Source organism: Perkinsus marinus (genome assembly GCF_000006405.1).
Source record: "Perkinsus marinus ATCC 50983 genomic scaffold scf_1104296971434, whole genome shotgun sequence".
Lineage (NCBI taxonomy): Eukaryota > Perkinsozoa > Perkinsida > Perkinsidae > Perkinsus > Perkinsus marinus.
This window is the reverse complement of record NW_003202100.1, coordinates 315,691-331,084: the sequence shown is the minus strand read 5'-3', so window position 1 is coordinate 331,084 and position 15,394 is coordinate 315,691. Positions and strand designations below refer to the sequence as shown.

At 48.5% G+C, this 15,394-nt stretch overlaps 7 protein-coding genes across 7 annotated transcripts in view; 2 read left to right on the top strand and 5 right to left on the bottom strand.

Annotated features, from left to right (window-relative positions):
• Nucleotides 1-96, bottom strand: part of Pmar_PMAR010978 (hypothetical protein) — a gene marked incomplete at both ends in the record, with an annotated part of 618 nt that extends 522 nt beyond the window's left edge. Inside the window, one exon of the mRNA XM_002766952.1 lies at nucleotides 1-96. This exon is cut by the window's left edge and continues 4 nt beyond it. Coding sequence (XP_002766998.1) covers nucleotides 1-96 — 96 coding nt within the window.
• Nucleotides 97-790: 694 nt separating this feature from the next.
• Nucleotides 791-1,131, top strand: Pmar_PMAR010977 (hypothetical protein; the record flags this gene model as incomplete). Its single annotated transcript, XM_002766951.1, has 2 exons — nucleotides 791-948; nucleotides 993-1,131. 2 exons carry the CDS (start codon nucleotides 791-793, stop codon nucleotides 1,129-1,131), a joined length of 297 nt encoding a protein of 98 aa, XP_002766997.1.
• Nucleotides 1,132-2,158: 1,027 nt separating this feature from the next.
• Pmar_PMAR010976 (hypothetical protein) lies at nucleotides 2,159-2,896 on the bottom strand (the record flags this gene model as incomplete). The annotated part of the gene is made up of 1 exon (XM_002766950.1): nucleotides 2,159-2,896. The coding sequence occupies one exon, from the start codon at nucleotides 2,894-2,896 to the stop codon at nucleotides 2,159-2,161; it is 738 nt and encodes a 245-aa protein (XP_002766996.1).
• Nucleotides 2,897-5,653: 2,757 nt separating this feature from the next.
• Pmar_PMAR010975 (hypothetical protein) lies at nucleotides 5,654-6,500 on the bottom strand (the record flags this gene model as incomplete). Its single annotated transcript, XM_002766949.1, has 5 exons — nucleotides 5,654-5,890; nucleotides 6,006-6,026; nucleotides 6,212-6,277; nucleotides 6,322-6,417; nucleotides 6,483-6,500. 5 exons carry the CDS (start codon nucleotides 6,498-6,500, stop codon nucleotides 5,654-5,656), a joined length of 438 nt encoding a protein of 145 aa, XP_002766995.1.
• Nucleotides 6,501-7,610: 1,110 nt separating this feature from the next.
• On the top strand, nucleotides 7,611-7,951 carry Pmar_PMAR010974 (hypothetical protein; the record flags this gene model as incomplete). The annotated part of the gene is made up of 2 exons (XM_002766948.1): nucleotides 7,611-7,768; nucleotides 7,813-7,951. The coding sequence occupies 2 exons, from the start codon at nucleotides 7,611-7,613 to the stop codon at nucleotides 7,949-7,951; spliced, it is 297 nt and encodes a 98-aa protein (XP_002766994.1).
• A 783-nt stretch (nucleotides 7,952-8,734) lies between these two features.
• On the bottom strand, nucleotides 8,735-9,463 carry Pmar_PMAR010973 (hypothetical protein; the record flags this gene model as incomplete). The annotated part of the gene is made up of 1 exon (XM_002766947.1): nucleotides 8,735-9,463. The coding sequence occupies one exon, from the start codon at nucleotides 9,461-9,463 to the stop codon at nucleotides 8,735-8,737; it is 729 nt and encodes a 242-aa protein (XP_002766993.1).
• Nucleotides 9,464-12,098: 2,635 nt separating this feature from the next.
• Pmar_PMAR010972 (hypothetical protein) lies at nucleotides 12,099-12,836 on the bottom strand (the record flags this gene model as incomplete). The annotated part of the gene is made up of 1 exon (XM_002766946.1): nucleotides 12,099-12,836. The coding sequence occupies one exon, from the start codon at nucleotides 12,834-12,836 to the stop codon at nucleotides 12,099-12,101; it is 738 nt and encodes a 245-aa protein (XP_002766992.1).
• Between the last annotated feature and the right edge of the window lie 2,558 nt (nucleotides 12,837-15,394).

The following is a 15,394-nucleotide window of genomic DNA, read 5'->3' as shown; positions in this document are numbered from 1 at the left end:
GTAGAGCCGACAGCCTTTCATAGACGATTTGTAGTCGTTCCAGAACTCCAGCCGGCCCTGCTCATCCCTCCCATCAGCCAACGCGCGGTCTTTCATGCGATTGAGAGCATGAAGACCTTCTACAGCGAAGCCCGTATCACGCAGCCCTCCGAGATAGAACGTCACAGTCTGTGATGCGTCGTCCAGAATCTTCCAAATACGCGCTCGGTCAAGCTCCACCGATTTATCTTCTGAAGAAACCTGAGTACAACACGACTCGCACTCAAAAGAGTTGTAACGGATAATCACTAACCGCTGGGCTAGTCGTTCCAGGTGACAAAGGGATGCTCCGAAGACTGATGTGCAGCTGAGACGAGGACGTGAGGCTCTGCGACTGACCAGAACCAGTCTCCTGCGAGCCTGGCCCAATGCAGCCTTCAACGGCAATCTGAACAACTTCACTAAAAGTCAAACAGCCGTCCGCTTTTCATTACCTTGCCAGCTGTACTTGTTCCCAGGAGCGGCGTGATGATAGTGCTAGAAGGATGCGGTACTACCGCAGCGGTAGTAGTTGTGAATAGACCATTGAGGCACAGTTCACTACAGTCTGAGTCAACAGTAGTGTGACCTCATGTAATTCGTCGCATTTTCTAGTTCATGTTCTGACGGTTCGACAAGTTGTATTGTGGTTATCATTAAAGTGACTGCTCCTCGATCCCTGCATCTTCCATTAGGTAAGCCTTTGCCCAAGAATGGTACATGTAAGCATTATCGACATTCCTACCGATGGCTCCGATTCCCTTGCTGTGGGATGGCATACCCCTGCGATCAGTGCCATGATGCGGGCTGGGCCGACCATCATGCCGTGTGGGCTAAGCGTATGCTGTGTGGATGGTGCGCTACCGAACAGAACTTCGGGCCAGTACCATGCAGGAAGTGTGGAAGACCACTGAACAAGATACGCACTAGGTGAGGGGGAAGCATTAGTTGGTTGATGATGGCTTACTGATCAGTCATTGGGAAGGCGGTGAGGGATGCCGAAATACGAGCTCTATGAGTAAGAATGATAAAAAGAAGTACGCGGGGAAGAACAAGACTGTCAGTCGGAAGGCGGCAGCCTCTATAATGGCGGGCGGGAAGAAGAAGAAGTAACATCATATTCATTGAGGGATTACAATTGTCATCATATTGACTGGTTTCTACGAAATCAATTTGTGCTGACTTGCCAGTTGTAATGCTATACCCACTTTAAGTGGGGGTCATCGTCGAGCCGAAGAGGAGACCACAACTAGAAGTAGTTTAGACAACGATGACCATCTCCAACCACTTAACCTTCTGGAGCCGATGGCTGACTAAACAGCATCCTTCCCCTCCCGACAATGGCTTCTGAACATCCCTTCCGGTCAGGCGACAACAGGCGTCATCTGGGCTACGTAACTCATCGAATGCGCACTGTTGCGAGCGTGTGGTTTTGACTAGCGCAGTTCTTATAATAGAGCCGTGTGTGGTACACACTGTGTACTACGGTAGTAGTGCTCACTGTACACAGTGTACAACATATAAGTTCTATACGAGGAATAATCTCCTCAAATTTCGGCGACCTCAGACACAGTATTCTCCATAGGCCCCGTCTACAATCGCGAACGATCTTAATGCTCTGAGTTTGACAAGAAGACCGCCTTAAACCTGCAGTCTCAGACGAAGGAATTTTTGAGAACCAGTATTAGGGTCGGTGCCCAGCTTCAGCAGATGTGATCTGCGCTCGTATCATCACTCGAAAAATTCTAGGACTTGGAGCTTAAAAAGCACTCTAGGAGGTCCCCGCAGATGTCTTCCACTCAACATGAGATCAGAATCAGTCGACTGAGTCGGCTCGACTCAGCGGGTCGACAGAGAACGTTGTAGCTACCTAAGGTAGCCTAGCCTCATGTAACTAGTTGAAGATCAGCAGCTCCTCTGAGTCGTGAGTTTATCAGAACATTCTACAGCACGAACGGGAACTGGATTTCAATTCAACACACAGCCGGTATGGTCGATAAGCTGTTATCCGAGAAAAAGACCAAAGAAAAGATGAAAGAAGATGACCAAACCGAGTTAGCAGGTCGAGTCGACTCAGTCGATCCGCCAAGAGAACTCGTGAAACAGGATGAAGTCTAGTTCTTTGCCATGCGTTCTGAACTCATAGCTCGAACTTGAACTCCTTATGAATAACGTCGATAGAGGGTGCCCAATTGACGAGTGGATGTAACCAAATATGGAGCCCACCTTCCCCGATGAGTTCCCAAGTGAAAATGTCGTGGTTTTTGGTATTCATCGTGAGGTCAAAGGCGATCGAGATGCCTTGATTATTCGAATCCCCAGTGGTCTCTTCGAAAAGGGCCTCCATTCCGAAGTCGGAGTTGGGCCCGATATGAGCCGTGACGACTTTAGAGATAGGCAAGTTGATTGCATCGTGACCGAGAACATCGCCTTCGACAGTCGCTTTTATCCCGATGTCAGCCGTCCATGTATCAGTTTTCGGGTCGTACTTGCCTCTGCCGTCCCCCACAGTATTAGCCTCTATAGTGACAGAACCGGCGACTGCCCCGCCAAGCTCCTCCTTCTTCACCACCTCAGCGCTGCCCCCACCCGTGATATTGAGACCAGTCGGTTTTACACCATGAGTTGCCAACTCAACGTGGAAGTGTACCGACTTGGTGGGATCATTGATGTCAAAGACATAAACTGTCATATTCACCGTGAACATCCCCGCAAAGCCTATAGTGCCCGTGGCACAGAAAGGCTCAGTAGCAGGCTTGTGAGCACCAGTACAACCTTTTGGATAGGAGATCGGCGAACCTGCTGCTCGCCTCAGCTTGATCGAGCTTTCGACGAAAGGTGCAAAGCCACAAACGAATATCAGGAGCATCATTCTCATCATGGAAGTATTGGATACACTCTTGAAATGTCAACCGGAATTGTGTATGCGTCAAACTGCTAATGTGACGCCCCATTTGCACGCATTGCGTGTCACGCAATAACGGAGATGGGAGCTTTGTGATTCTTAGTTAGAGTCAGAAGACTTTCCGAGGGTGGAGGAGGCATAGTGGAGACGGGATGATGCAATAATAGAGGCGGAGCGAGCAAAACGAGCCTAGTATACATTACAGCTCGCGGTTGTTCGTCTGCGCGCGTGTGTGTGTCCTTCCGTCCGTTTGTGCGTGAGCACAAATTCTGCTACAAGTAGAGCGACCTCGACGACGAGAAAAGCATCGCTCTGTTGAAACTCTAATCACATTGAAAATGTGGAGATTGGACAGCTCGGAGTTGTCAGACCAAGATATTCTTGCTGCTAAAAGAGTAAGAAAAGGACCTATCCCCCAAAGGATGCTTTCGTGAGGCTCTCACGGTGAGGGGGAATGTTAGTCGTTGGTCTACAAGATTATTCCACAGCCCGTTGGACAGGAGATCGGCGAAATGCCCGACTCTGTAACATCCCTCGAGGGGAGGGATAATACGGTCAAGGGCTCCCCCGTAGCCCAGCATCCATGTGTTGCAGGCTCCACTCACGAGCAACAGTTACTTTGAGTTTGCTCGAGTCCAAGAAGACAGTGCAGCCTAGCTAGATTAGAGAACGGTTGGCGGCGCAAACTTGGCGCTGTTAGAGCCTCACGACTCTGAGTTAGAGCCAGAAGACTTCCTGAGGATAGGGGAGACTCAGAAACTAACAATTACGCAAACCATATGATAATCACGCTATTCACGCTAATAGCTATTCAACTCACAAGCGAGCAATCAGCTTGATCGTTGAGCACGCATGCGCATAGTATATTGCGTGTTGGCAACGTGGTATCGCAGACTAGGGATGAGAGACGAGTACGTCGTCTGAGACTCTCAGACGACGTACTCGTAGAACGCAAGAAACGATCAGCTGCTGACGAGGGTGTATACCACTGAGATGGTGGAACCGACTGTTTGTAGCTATGCCAGCTACTTATGAGATAGCAAGATTAAGTGTCCGGTCAGCAACACGTGCCTCAACATAGAGGGCCTGTTTCATAGGAGGAAATTGCATCTTTAACTCAAGTAGCACCTGAAGTATACAGTACGCGCCATATGACGTTTCACAGATGGTTTGGGCTTGTCCTTACGGTCAGCAGCACGCTTCTGAGCTCTTGTTAGGGGCTGATTTCTTGTGTTGTAGCCGTGACCGCGTTGTCCTTCCGGCTCCGTCTTCTTGCCAGATCCTCCAGAGGCTTCAGGTTGAGTCTTCAACGTCCGAGATTTCACCTTACGCAATTTAGTCGAACCGATAGCGCGTCTGTGGTGGGTAGTCAGGTCATCCTCTGCATTAGAAGCTGCTCGGCCAGCAGAGGTGGTGGAGCTCTGGCTAGGCCCAATCTCTTCGAGACTTGGCAACTGCTCTAAGATGGCCGTTCGATGAAACTGAATTCAGCTGTAAAATTGAACTGTAACCGTAGCTAGGTGTGGAGGGCTGGGGTGATTCAATAAGCGTCCCCAGGACGCTAGGAGCGCACCAAATGAGAATGCGCTAGGGTCAGGGAGATAAAAATGACCAAAATATTTTTTGTCGACTTTAAAGTGCGCGACTTGAATTTACAGGCAATCAAGCACGGGGAGCTTAATGGTGAAGAAATTAGGTAGAAGTTCGTCAAAATGAAAGAAAAAAATGCCCGCCCAGTTCGCGCGTTTCTAGATGACGCATGTTATGGGATTCTGCGCACATCAATGTGCTTGCGTGCTTCCTGATATCTATAGCGAATGATGATGGTAGTTTGTCCAGGAAGGCACGTTACCCTTCCCTCTCCCCTTGAGTCACTCCCCTAAGTGTCCGTAGCTCAGCTATCTCTACAAGCTCATCAGTACTTGTGTTATCCAGTCCGTGGGCTTTACTATCACATCACACCCTTCCGATACATCTACTCAAACCCGTTACACGCGTACTGTACCTCAAGTAATTGGAGTATTCGATTTCACTACCTTAGTAAACACGTTAAGGCGCCTTAAGTTTAGGAATACTCAAGTCGCCTCAAGTTTCTGTGCATATACTCAAGTATTTACGAGAAGCATTTCACAACATGCGTACTTAAGGGGAAACTTAAGATATACTATACCTTGAGTAACTCTTCAAGTTGGTCCTAAATTTAAGGCGCTTTCATTCGTATATAACGAAGCACGTGTGCATTCTGTGACATCATTCTGCAACAAGTGTCGAGTAGGGAATAGACCTGGGAAGAGGAGAATCATCAACAACGTTCACTGGTACCAATGTACATTTGTTAGATTAGTTTGCCATAGCCATACAGCAGTTGGCATAGTTTGTTACATGGTTAATTTGGTCGTGCCGAGTCAACACTGCCGACCAAGCTGAGGCACGACTGCCTTCCTTTCTCGTGTCCCTACGGCGCAGGATCTGCGTGTAATCAACCACTCGGAGGAATCAATCTCAGCATAAGTGGAATAGACCTCCGAATTTTCGAGTCTAAAAACTGTATGCTTCCATCTCGGAACGGTTGAGCCCATTGATTGGATCCCTGTGTCACCTGGTCAAACTAGTCTGGCTCAAATTCAGACAGGTTAACTAGTGAATTGAGCCCAACAAATTGTTGGCAACAATCATCACTGCTTTAACACAGCACTCAAGACTATAGGAAACAGCGAATTAGAAACATCTTCATTCGACAACCTTCAGAACACTGACCGGCACGAAGCCAGTACCGCCTCTATCACCCTGCAAACGGACACGAACCCATCCTTGCGTGTCGACCTCGGGGGACAAAACATGGACAATATCTCGGATGCCCACTGAGAGCTCATGTGCAGCAATCTTCCTAAAGTTCCGGCAGACTTCAGCACGGATGCCTTCGATACCAGTGGCAGGCAGACCACTCAATTGTGGATCACTTGTAACCTGACATTGCAAAGAAACACCAAATATTTTGGTTCGCCACGATCATGTCAGTTGCACCCGATGATGCGCCAGGCGAAAAGAGTAGAGTGGCATACCCAGATTGCATCACTATTACCTCATTGAGACTTTGTGAGGCCTGCGAAGAAGATGAGCGACTACTGCGTGATGGGATCGCGCTGCCCCTCGTCACGGGTCGAGACTGACCAAGGAGGGACTTTAATGAGTGCTGTAGGACGTATACGAATAACAGAGAAGATGCCCACAGTACTCCACAATTCAGCTTAGACGTAGGAGTAAATTACTACTAGTAATGTATCTTACTTGAGGCAGCTGCCCTTTGGTTTCCGTCGGATGTTGGAAATCAAGTGTATCCTCCGCCGTGTACATCTGTGATTGAACCTTCGTTCATCAACTGAAGAAGCAATACTCACCCCAGTAGCCGGCAGACGCTGAAGCTTCGACACCAGACGTCTCTCAAAGACATCGACACGCATATCTATGTGGTGAGCAAGCTTGGCTCGATCATCCTGAGAACAGCAGTAAACTATTGGGAAGCAAGCGGGTCGAAAAGGGCACGGAGAGATGCACTCACTCGGCGCATTTTCCTCATCTTCTCCACAATATCCCCAACAATGAGTTGCCGCTGAGATGCAACAGTTGCAACAGAGTCTGTTGCTGGTCATAAAATCTCATTTCTTGTTGCCGCTGCGCTGTGGCCATGAGCTCCTCCATTTGCCGCTTCCCTGAAATTCAGGGCCTGAATGCATGCACTCACGATGAACCCGTTATATGTAGCCTACATACCTACGTAATGTAGGTATGGAGGACAGCGGAGCCAAGCACACCTATGTAGCATTGCTCACATCAGTAGCATTGCTGCCACAGGAGAATACTTCATGTATGCGGTTCAACTGCAACACGCCTTTCCAGGTGCTCTCTTCATCTGGTAGAGCCGACAGCCTTTCATAGACGATTTTGTAGTCGATCCTGCTCATCCCTCCCATCAGTCAACGCGCGGTCTTTCATGCGTTTGAGAGCATGAAGACCTTCTACAGCGAAGCCCGTATCATGCAGCCCTCCGAGATAGAACGTCACAGTCTGTGATGCGTCGTCCAGAATCTTCCAAATACGCGCTCGGTCAAGCTCCACCGATTTATCTTCTGAAGGCACCTGAGTGAAACACGACTCGCACTCAAAAGGGTTATAATGGATAATCACTAACCGCTAGACTAGTCGTTCCAGGTGACAAAGGGATGCTCCGAAGACTGATGTGCAGCTGAGACGAGGACGTGAGGCTCTGCGACTGACCAGAACCAGTCTCCTGTGAGCCTGGCCCAATGCAGCCTTCAACGGCAATCTGAACAACTTCACTAAAAGTCAAACAGCCGTCCGCTTTTCATTACCTTGCCAGCTGTACTTGTTCCCAGGAGCGGCGTGATGATAGTGCTAGAAGGATGCGGTACTACCGCAGCGGTAGTAGTTGTGAATAGACCATTGAGGCACAGTTCACTACAGTCTGAGTCAACAGTAGTGTGACCTCATGTAATTCGTCGCATTTTCTAGTTCATGTTCTGACGGTTCGACAAGTTGTATTGTGGTTATCATTAAAGTGACTGCTCCTCGATGCCTGCATCTTCCATTAGGTAAGCCTTTGCCCAAGAATGGTACATGTAAGCATTATCGACATTCCTACCGATGGCTCCGATTCCCTTGCTGTGGGATGGCATACCCCTGCGATCAGTGCCATGATGCGGCCTGGCCCGACCATCATGCCGTGTGGGCTAAGCGTATGCTGTGTGGATGGTGCGCTACCGAACAGAACTTCGGGCCAGGACCATGCAGGAAGTGTGGAAGGCCACTGAACAAGATACGCACTAGGTAAGGGGGAAGCATTCGTTGGTTGATGATGGTTTACTGATCAGTCATTGGGAAGGTGGTGAGGGATGCCAAAATACGAGCGCTATGAGTAAGAATGATAAGAAGAAGTACGCGGGGAAGAACAAGACTGTCAGTCGGAAGGCGGCAGCCGCTATAATGGCGGGCGGGAAGAAGAAGAAGTAACTTCATATTCATTGAGGGATTACAATTGTCATCATATTGACTGGTTTCTACGAAATCAATTTGCGCTGACTTGCCAGTTGTAAGGCTATACCCACGGTAAGTGGGGGTCATCGCCGAGCCGAAGAGGGGCCACAACTACAGCATTTCCAGGTCAAATTAATTTTTTACCCATTTGGTTAATGTTTTACCTTTTTAATTAACGTTTTACCCATGGCTTTAATAAAATACCCGGAAAATTAATATTATACATGGTTTATTTGAAAGTTTAGGAGTTTAATTTAATCAAGGCGCGCCTAATGATAATGGGCGCCAGTATTGTTGAGAACCAGTATTAGGGTCGGTGCCCAGCTTCAGCTGATGTGATCCGCGCTCGTATCATCACTCGAAAAATTTTAGGACTTGGAGCTTAGGAAGCACTCTAGGAGGTCCTCGCAGATGTCTTCCACTCAACATAAGATCAGAATCAGTCGACTGAGTCGGCTCGACTTAGCGGGTCGACAGAGGACATTGTAGCTACCTAAGGTAGCCTACCCTCATGTAACTAGTTGAAAATCAGCAGCTCCTCTGAGTCGTGAGTTTACCAGAACATTCTACAGCACGAACGGGAACTGGATTTCAATTCAACACAGCCGGTATGGTCGATAAACTGTTATTCAGAAAAAGACCAAAGAAAAGATGAAAGAAGATGACCAAAATGAGTAAGCAGGTCGAGTCGACTCAGTCGATCCGCCAAGAGAACTCGTGAACAGGATGAAGTCTAGTTCTTTGCCATGCGTTCTGAATTCATAGCTCAAACTTGAACTCCTTATGAATAACGTCGATAGAGCGTGCCCAATTGACGAGTGGATGTAACCAAATATGGAACCCACCTTCCCCGATGAGTTCCCAAGTGAAAATGTCGTTTTTGGTATTCATCGTGAGGTCAAAGGCGATCGAGATGCCTTGATTATTTGAATACCCAGTGGTCTTCTTGAAAAGGGCCTGTATCCCGAAGTCGTAGTTGGGCCCGATATGAGCCGTGGCGACGTTAGAGATAGGCAAGTTGATTGTATCAAGACCGAGAACACCGCCTTCGACAGTCGCTTTTATCCCGATGTCAGCCGTCCATGTATCAGTTTTCGGGTCGTACTTGCCTCTGCCGTCCCCCACAGTATTAGCCTCTATAGTGACAGAACCGGCGACTGCCCCGCCAAGCCCCTCCTTCTTCACCACTTCAGCGCTGCCCCCACCCGTGATATTGAGACCAACCGGCTTCTTAGCACGAGTTGCCAACTCAACGTGGAAGTGTACCGACTTGGTGGGATCATTGATGTCAAAGAGATAAAGTGTCATATTCACCGTGAACATCCCCACACGACCTATAGTGCCCGTGGCACAGAAAGGCTCAGTAGCAGGCTTGTGAGCACCGGTACACCCTTCTGGGTAGGAGACCGGCGAACCTGCTGCCTGTCTCAGCTTGATCGAGCTTTCGACGAAAGGTGCGAAGCCACAAACGAATATCAGGAGCATCATTCTGCTAGTGTGACGCCCCATTTGCACGCATTGCGTGCCACGCAATGGCGGAGATGAGAGCTTTGTGATTCTTAGTTAGAGCCAGAATACTTTCTGAGGGAGGAGGAGGCATAGAGAAGTCTCAGAAACTAACAGTTACGCAAACCATATGATAATTACGCATAATAGCTATTCAACTCACAAGCGAGCAATTAACTTGATCGTTGGGTACGCATGCTTATAGTATATTGCGTGTTGGCAACGTGGTGTCGCAGACTAGGGATGAGAGACTGTAGCGTCGCCCGGCTCAAACCCCGGAATAACTGGTGGCAACTCAACCCCTCCGCCTCTGAAGATGGGGTCTCGAATAGGTTGTGTGAGTTGGGCATCAGAAGATGGGATATGAGAGGCTACACAGAAAAATGTAGGGTCATAACCCGTAACGACGCCGAAAAGACTTAGCAATTGATGCCTCATGGGGAAGGGTGCAGTGAACGTGGCTGATCGTGCACGTGCCACGTCACGATATTGCGCGCGTTTAAGCGCACCTACCCTCGCCCAGATGTAACTCAAGAATAAATAGTACATCAGAAGGTCTGATTACAAGCTGTTAGTGTCTTACTACGACACTTCGGTTTACAGATCACTTGAGATTCGAGTGTGTGGTTGTATCTCGAGTGCGCAAGTGAAACTTACACACTCAAACAACATGCGTTAAATACTTGACGTATCGGAGCATGATGCACCCGTAGAGATACTGACCACGTCACGGAGACTTCTCCGTATCATTGTCCATCGACAGACTCTGAGCTAGACATCGACGTTTTTAAATAAGGTCTTGGTGGTTGATCGAGTCAATTGCGGTTACCATTTTGCTGGAGTAGCTGGGGCCCCCAGCCTGGGGGCCGATGATAGTGTCACTCCTGTTAGATATTGCTCAACTGCAGAACTGGTCCATCGACCATACTCCATTATGGCCCACATCGAGAAGCCTGCTCGGTGCAACAGTTGATAGCCAGTGCGTCGGAGTGAATGTGTGCCTAGGGGCTCTCGCCCTAGTTAGACATTGTCATGAGAAAACCAATCACTAAGTGTAATTTTAGTGGGAAAGCGGCTCCGCTTTTGGGCAAACACTTCGAGAACAGAGCTAAGGCAGAGTTGGAGCTCTTCTGGGTAGACAGGGCTCTGGAGTTGATGATGAAGTGGTCAATCTGCAAGCTTGAGTCGGATGACTCCCATAGGGTCCCAGCAAGTGCTGCAGCTTGATCACTTGGGAGAGGGGATGATCTTGGGCGGTTGAGCCAAGTCTCACTCTTTCTGAATTGTGTATCGGTTTCGAGATTTTCCTTGGTCGTGACTGATGTGTCTACCACATCTTTGGCCACTTGCAGATCAGACAAGAGGACGTAGCTGTAGGGGTCCTGCTTCAATTTGTTCAGGAAGCGGCTCTGTGGCATGAGTTCAGGAGGAGCTTTGAGTGCCAAAGGGCCAGCATGACCTTGAAGATTTTTTAGACCAGCCGTCATATTGAACACTTCGACTTCCTTTTCCGCTCGTTTACGCTTCAAAGATCGGCGTGCTTGCGCCTCTTCAATGATAAGTTATCGTTGATAACGTCAAGTCTGAGGCGCGCTGAGGCCTTGGCGGCTGCGCCCTCGTAGTCTACGAGTCGTAGATATTGAGCTCAGCATCAACCAGGGTTACCGGGGCCTAAGCTAGGAAGTCGACAGTAGTGAGATCGTTGTTCACTAGGTTGGAAACCAGGGTGGTTAGAGCACCTTCAGTAATAGGATTCTCACACAATAAATCTTTGACCAATTTGGTCAAAGATGCTGACTAAACAGCATTCTTCCCCTCCCGACAATGGCTTCTGAACATCTCTTCCGGTCAGGCGTCATCTGGGCTACGTAACTCATCGAATGCGCTCTGTTGCGAGCGTGTGGTTTTGACTAGCGCAGTTCTTATAGTAGAGCCCTGTGTGGTACACACTGTGTACTACTGTAGTAGTGCTCACTGTACACAGTGTACAACATATAAGTTCTATACGAGGAATAATCTCCTCAAATTTCGGCGACCTCAGACACAGTATTCTCCATAGGCCCCGTCTACAATCGCGAGCGATCTCAATGCTCTGAGTTTGACAAGAACACCGCCTTAAACCTGCAGTCTCAGACGAAGGAATTGTTGAGAGCAAGTATTAGGGTCAATGCCCACTGGGCATTGCCCAGCTTCAGCAGATGTGATCTGCGCTCGTATCATCACTCGAAACATTTTAGGCCGGTTCGGGGACCTCATTCGAATCGAAGTTTTCCAACGAACTTGGAACTTGGGAAGCACTCGAGAAGGTCCTCGCAGATGTTTTTCACTCAACATAAGGTCAGCATCAATTGACTGAGTCGGCTCGACTCGGCGGGTCGACAGAGAACGCTGTAGCTACCTTCATGTAACTAGTTGGAGATCAGCTTCTCTGAGTCGTGAGTTTATCAGAACAATCTACAGCACGAACGGGAACTGGATTTCAATTCAACACACAGCCGGTATGGTCGATAATCTCTTATATCCGAGAAAAAAGGCCAAAGGTAACAAAACCGAGTCAGCAAGTCGAATCGACTCGCGAAACAGAATCAAGACTAGTTCTTTGCCACGCGTTCTGAGCTCATAGCTTAATCTTGAACTCCTTATGAATAACATCGATAGAGGGTTTCCAATTGACGAGTGGATGTAACCAAACATGGAGCTGACCTTCCCCGATGAGTTCCCAAGTGAAAAGGTCGTGGTTTTTGGTATTCATCGTAAGGTCAAAGGCGATCGAGATGCCTTGATTATTTGAATCCCCAGTGGTCTCCTTGAAAAGGGCCTCCATCCCGAAGTCGGAGTTGGGCCCGATATGAGCCGTGACGACTTTAGAGATAGGCAAGTTGATTGCATCGTGACCGAAAACATCGCCTTCGACAGTCGCTTTTATCCCGATGTCAGCCGTCCATGTATCAGTTTTCGGGTCGTACTTGCCTCTGCCGTCCCCCACAGTATTAGCCTCTATAGTGACAGAACCGGCGACTGCCCCGCCAAGCTCCTCCTTCTTCACCACCTCAGCGCTGCCCCCACCCGTGATATTGAGACCAGTCGGTTTTACACCATGAGTTGCCAACTCAACGTGGAAGTGTACCGACTTGGTGGGATCATTGATGTCAAAGACATAAACTGTCATATTCACCGTGAACATCCCCGCAAAGCCTATAGTGCCCGTGGCACAGAAAGGCTCAGTAGCAGGCTTGTGAGCACCAGTACAACCTTTTGGGTAGGAGATCGGCGAACCTGCTGCTCGCCTCAGCTTGATCGAGCTTTCGACGAAAGGTGCAAAGCCACAAACGAATATCAGGAGCATCATTCTCATCATGGAAGTATTGGATACACTCTTGAAATGTCAACCGGAATTGTGTATGCGTCAAACTGCTAATGTGACGCCCCATTTGCACGCATTGCGTGTCACGCAATAACGGAGATGAGAGCTTTGTGATTCTTAGTTAGAGTCAGAAGACTTTCCGAGGGTGGAGGAGGCATAGTGGAGACGGGATGATGCAATAATAGAGGCGGAGCGAGCAAAACGAGCCTAGTATACATTACAGTTCGCGGTTGTTCGTCTGCGCGCGTGTGTGTGTCCTTCCGTCCGTTTGTACGCGAGCACAAATTCTGCCACAAGTAGAGCGACCTCGACGACGAGCAAAGCATCGCTCTGTTGCTTATGAAACTCTAATTACATTAAAAATGTGGAGATTGGACAGTTCGGAGTTGTCAGACCAAGATATGCCTGCTGCTAAAAGAGTGAGAAAAGGGTCTATCCCCCGAAGGATGTTTTCGTGAGGCCCTCACGGTGAGGGGGAATGCTAGTCGTTGGTCTGCGAGAACATTTTACAGCCCGTTGGACAGGAGATCGGCGAAATGGTCGACTCCGTAACATCCCTCGAGGGGAGGGATAATACGGTCAAGGGCTCCCCCGTAGCCCAGCATCCATGTGTTGCAGGCTCCACTCACGAGCAACAGTTACTTTGAGTTTGATAGAGTCCAAGAAGACAGTGCAGCTTAGCTAGATTAGGGAACGGTTGGCGGCGCAAACTTGGCGCTGTTAGAGCCTTACGATTCAGAGTTAGAGCCGGAAAACTTCCTGAGGATAGAGGAGGCATAGGGAAGACTCAGAAACTCCCAATTACGCAAACCATATGATAATTACGCATAATAACTATTCAACTCACAAGCGAGCAATTAACTTGATCGTTGAGCACGCATGCGCATAGAATATTGCGTGTTGGCAACGCGGTGTTGCAGACTCAATTCGCCTCAAGTTTCTGTGCATATACTCAAGTATTTACGAGAAGCATTCCACAACATGCGTACTTAAGGGGAAACTTGAGGTATACTACACCTTAAGTAACTCTTTAAGTTGCTCCTTAATTTAAGGCGCCTTAACTCGTACATAACGAAGCACGTGTGCATTCTGCGACATCATTCTGCAACAAGTGTCGAGTAGGGAATAGACCTGGTGGCACATTATGGCACCTTATCGTACCGGTCCGGTGCCAGTGGCACCGTGCCACCGGCCTTACCATTCTCGGTTGTTCGCTCCGCTTTTTCCCGCCAGACCACGCGTCTCGCGGCGAGACACTCGAACGCGGATGCTCTGTCCCTGAACCAAGCAATCAGATTGCATATCCGACTTGGCATTTTAGAGTTTTACGGTGATGACCGATTGTTCTCAAGCGAGTTGATGGTAGTGTTTTTGAGTTTGCTCTACTCAATGGCCATAGCCTTATTTTCGAGCTTCATCGGGGCACTGCGTCGACTTTTTCATACGCGCCGGTATTTGTTGAAGTGTTCCATTTCATGGAAAGAAAATCACTTCGCTCCGCTCATTGAGTTTGCGTACGAACGTAGCTCAGTTTTCATAAGAAGCTTTACGGCTTTCATCACTTCGGCACTTGTTGAGTGCTTAGTCTACTACGACTTTCCTCTAAGAAGGAACAGAAGGGCTCCTCGTGCTCCTTACTGAGGTCCACGAGATGCATCTTCAACTTGAAAGTACGGAGCACGATGTGCAACTGTAGTGAAAGCACCTCGCGTAAGGTGTAAGTCTCCTTGTCCCTTGCTCTCAAATTAAAGGTACACCTTAAGGAGCGTTTCTTGCGAAGTAGGCCTTAGGGTTCCACTAACTGTCTGCTTCTACTGTGCAAAAGCGAGCTTGAGACTCCTGGAGCGAAGCGTCGGGTCCTCTAACTTGGAGACTCTAAGTCAGATAAGTTTAAAGACTAAACTCAACATGGATATACAGTAGAGCCTGCATGAGGGAACGATTCGCCATCTCGATCTGCAATTCATGGAGACCCATCTGGTTTATGAATTCGTATCCGGAGTTCGATTTTGCTGCTGGTCTTTGTTCGTCTTGCCTCCCTCACCCCCACTTGAAGTAACACTTGTCTCAGTCATAGGGAAATGATTAGATAGTTATCGAGTAGTATGGCAAGTTGCCATAGGCAACGCTAGACTATATCACATAGAAGCTAAGCAGAGCTTAGGATATCGATCAACAGGGCCAGCGCTGGTAACACTGGCACAAGGGGACAGAGAGAGATGGATAGATGTGTCGACTATTCACGAGATATCGTGTGCAATTTGCTACTTAGTACGGGTAGTCTACCCGATTAGGTCCATAATCGTTCGCCCGACTCGCTCCAATCTCTTCAATGCAGTGTATTATTAAGCTGAGTTTTCGATGACTCCGTTGTATCATGCGTTCATATGACTGGACAGAGCTCAGTATAGCATAAAGTCGCATGTGAGTCACCGTGTGCTAGGCTAGCACTGCTAGCTACTATCTCATCTCATCCACACTAACATCTAATGATAAGATTGTGTTCCAGAGCGGCTCTGTGTTGTGTTACGGTTACGAGTATCACCTAT